The sequence below is a fragment of the Sphaeroforma arctica genome (genome assembly GCF_001186125.1).
Source record: "Sphaeroforma arctica JP610 unplaced genomic scaffold supercont1.214, whole genome shotgun sequence".
Classification (NCBI taxonomy): Eukaryota; class Ichthyosporea; order Ichthyophonida; genus Sphaeroforma; species Sphaeroforma arctica.
Genome location: NW_014040344.1, coordinates 107,268 through 111,536, shown reverse-complemented (window position 1 = coordinate 111,536; position 4,269 = coordinate 107,268). Strand labels below are relative to the sequence as shown.

At 36.7% G+C, this 4,269-nt stretch overlaps 1 protein-coding gene across 1 annotated transcript; it reads left to right on the top strand.

Moving 5' to 3' along the window:
* Positions 1–637: 637 nt before the first annotated feature.
* On the top strand, positions 638–3,893 carry SARC_04000 (hypothetical protein). The gene is made up of 4 exons (XM_014302203.1): positions 638–749; positions 1,843–2,007; positions 2,653–2,748; positions 3,547–3,893. Exons 1-4 carry the CDS (start codon positions 683–685, stop codon positions 3,657–3,659), a joined length of 441 nt encoding a protein of 146 aa, XP_014157678.1. The 5' UTR covers positions 638–682; the 3' UTR covers positions 3,660–3,893.
* Positions 3,894–4,269: the final 376 nt, after the last annotated feature.

The following is a 4,269-nucleotide window of genomic DNA, read 5'->3' as shown; positions in this document are numbered from 1 at the left end:
CATTTTTCTGGTTTACGGCTCCTATATTTTCATAGCCTTCTAGATTATACAATATTAATATTTACCGTCTAATTTTAGTAGGCTACGTTGTTTTTTTATAAGAAACAAATAGAAAACAAAATAGTACTCAGTTGTCAGTTGTCCTTGAAACTGAAGCCATTGCCATTTTTGATTAAAAACAAATAACCAATGCTCTCGAGAACTCGAGACTCGGAGTCTCGGTCTCTCGGACGGGTAAACTCGTAATAAACAACATTCAGGATTACGACAAAATCTAGTTTCGGTCTCATCATGCATGTACATACATATATTATTATGATACATATATTTTAGAGAGAGAGTATAAATATATGTGTATTTTGTTTTTAAAAAAATGTTTATATAATAGGTTATAAATAGACTGTAGTCAACTCATACTATAGTTGTTGTTTTTTTTCTAAATTAACAATTTTTATAAATAAAACAAACCCATAGGCAGATGGAGGTTCAGGCGGTGCAGCCGTTCAGGGGGCAGAGCCTTTAGAGCTTCGCCTTCCAAAAGTTCAGAGGGCTACATCAGTGTATCTTGCGTCGTCATTTGTCATCACCCAAATTAACCCACGAGACTCCGGAGGTTTTTATTATATGTAGTCTACTACACAGTACATATCCATCCAAACTTATTGAGCATAAATACATTATCATGGTGTTGGAAAGCACCTTCGATGCATGTTGGCCGAGCGAACTTGACCCGGCGGAAGAGATTTTTGGTAAGCGAATTGAAATATACAGACCCAGGAGAAGATTAAGCAAAGGAATAGCTTTTTAATCGCGACTACTAGTACACAATGATTGTATCAGTTTTAGGATAAATTTACAAGTACACTATGCATGCGTTGAAGCGCGCCATGTTTTAAAAGTACTTAAACAAATATACGAGTATATGACTTATTGTCAGATTACTTAAACCACAATCGTTGGATTTTATAATTTGTCAGGTGGTATGAGTATATATATATATATATAATGTAAATATATATATCTATATCTTTATTCAAATCCATGTATATATATATATTTATATATATATATATTTATATATATATATTGTTACATATGCTTATACACAAACACTTACAAGCATTTAATATATATATATACATATGTATCTATATCTATATATATATCGTATATATATATATATGTGTGTGTGTGTATGTATATGTATATAAATATACTTACCTGTTGATATAAATATATATATGTATGTATATTATTTTCAAAAAGATTCATGTACATTTATATATACGCACATACATATTTATTTAGAAATTTATTTATATATGTGTATATATATAAATATGTATATATGTTTATGTACTTTCATGTATATATGTGTGTGTGTTATGTGTCTATATATATGTGTGTGTGTTTGTTGGTGTGTAAGTGTTCGTGTTCATTTTTATATATATATATATTTATATGTATGTATATATATTGAAATGTATGTGTGTGTTTGTTGAAATGTATGTATTCATTGACAATATAAATACACGCACTCTATATATATGTATGTATACGTATACATATGCACATGTATCTATTTCTGTTTGTATAGACATGAATGTATAGGTGTGTTCTTATCTATATGCTTGAGGCCAGCGAGGAATACGTATTTTATATTGCGGACGCATTGTCGTATGCTTGTATTCTTTTCGGGTTAATGTCATGTTTATTTCGCACTCGATGGTTGGGGGACATTCCCAAAATATCGATAACCCCCGGCTTGTCAAATTGGCATATGATCTTACAATTATTGCACTGCTGATGTTCTCTCGAAACACTGATTGTTGCCTTCTGCAGACCTCATTAGAGACATTAAGGACCCTGAACATCCGTTTACCCTTGAGCAACTAAATGTAGTCAGTCTGGACCAGATCGAGGTATTAGACGAGATTCGAGGTCGGAGGAGAATCACCATAGAGTTCACCCCTACCGTTCCCAGTTGTTCTTTGGCGACCTTAATAGGTATTAGGTTCGATGTCACATATTGCTTTCGAAACATTACCATAGTGCTCATTTAGCATCCCGTCTTTCCAATATTATATATCTGTATATATTATATATTGAAAATAGTGTTTATGATGACAACGTCTGTATGTTCTGGAACTGCACTCGTGTAGCGATGATAGTAAAGATATTCTATTGATTGTCATTCTGTTTTATGTCGCTGCTGCTATTGCGATTTTTAGAATGTGTTGCTCGATTCAATGTCTACTATCAACGAATGAATCACCCTTCCCGGGGCAGGTGCAACTGTGAATGCTGATGCGAGTTTGTATAGATTAATTGGTCCCCAATAACACTTGCAGTCTCAGATAGACTCGCTCCAGTGTCCACTGTGTGTGTTGTCTCTATGCTGAATTTTTTTTGGGGGGATGTTCGCTCGGTCAGCGCGACCGGTGGGGGGACGGTGGGAATATCTTGCCCTTAAATATACATTTTAACCATTGTACCTACTTCCGTATTCCTATTATGTCAAGTGTTTTTTGTTGCGGATGCTCACAATAGATCGAACGTCATATATTTACATGTGTTGCTCGAAAGCTGGGCGATGTCCTGTTACTCTACATGCACTCACATTGTGATATTTGTTTGTTGCACTTCATCCAGGATTGTGTATAAGAGTGCAGGTGGAACGGTCGTTTGAAAATAGGAACATTCTGGATATCACTGTGCCCCTGGGATCGCATGATACTGCAGAGGAAGGTAATGTATGCTCGACTCAACTCATTGTTCGCGCAGTCTGGCCCCGAATACCATGCACATTGGACACCTCATGATCGTGGCAGCCATACTTGTTTATCTGCTGCGTTTTTATATGTCAAGTCAACCACACCAGGTTTTGTGCTGCTTTCACATCACCCAGCGTCAGGAGTTATAGGGTGCTGCACTCAAGTTCTAAAGTACACATGCACTGTGTGCTTATATCATCGCAATCTCTCGATGGTGTATGTGTTCTGTGAGAAGTTCATACGTAGTAACGCCTATGTCAGTTCTAATACAAAAACTCCCTCCTCATAAACACGCTCTACGAGTGTTATTTCACACACTCATCAATACCGGACGTCTATCTTATTTAATTACATACATGTAAATGTCAAATCGTGTGCACAATTTTGTCATTCACGGGTATACAGACGAGTCGAAAACAAAATCAAAGACACATTTAGATACGAATGGCCACATCAAAGCAATTTAACCTACAACTTCACTCGACTCTGCTCGTATTCCCGTGCACACTTTTGCATTTAAATACACTATACACGGACATACATGTATGTATATATATGCATATGCGATATGAATGTATGTCCGTACTCAGACACATCTACATATGCAGAACCAACTACACACACAAACAACACTCCACCCGTATCCTTAGTAGTATATTGATATACACCCATTAGCTTGTTCACATGTACAGTCTACGCAGCTCTACACATTATTATGCAGAAAGACACGTTGTCTGTATGTACTGATCCCTATTATTTTCATGGTATACAGTGAACAAGCAGATCAACGATAAGGAACGAACAGTTGCCGCCATGGAAAATCCGGATTTAGTAGCCGTTGTGGAGAGGTGTCTTAACCCCGAGCACGACGACGTCTCGGTGTAGCCCAAAGTTAAACACAATTTGCATATCATGCAATCGTCAGCACCTGTGATTTAGTGCTAATCGCTTATGGCATGCAAGGTTGATGACTCACTGGAGAGAGACCTAGGACGCGCGAATTCAGACCTGACAACTCGCATGCGTATGTATGTAGTACGTATATACTTAAATATATATATATATGTATGTGTATGTATGCATATATATATATGCATGTATGTGTATGTATGCATATATATATATATATGCATGTATGTGTATGTATGCATATATATATATATATATATGCATGTATGTGTATGTATGCATATATATATATATATATATATATGCATGCATACATAGCTATATATATATATATATATATATGCACATACGCAACTAAGTGCTTATATATGTGCATTGCGACTGGCCTGTGAGTCAACGCGTCCAAATGCAGACATAACACTTTCCAGGTACCGGTCGCCGCACACTTTTGAACACCTAGACCTGACATCTATCTGCCTTTAGCTCTGCTTGTATGAAATCAGAAGATGTATTTGCCCTAAGCGACGCAGCTACGCTGGGTGTGTGCCGAGGGGAAGCGGAGCGTGCTACTTGTGCCGTGGGGGGA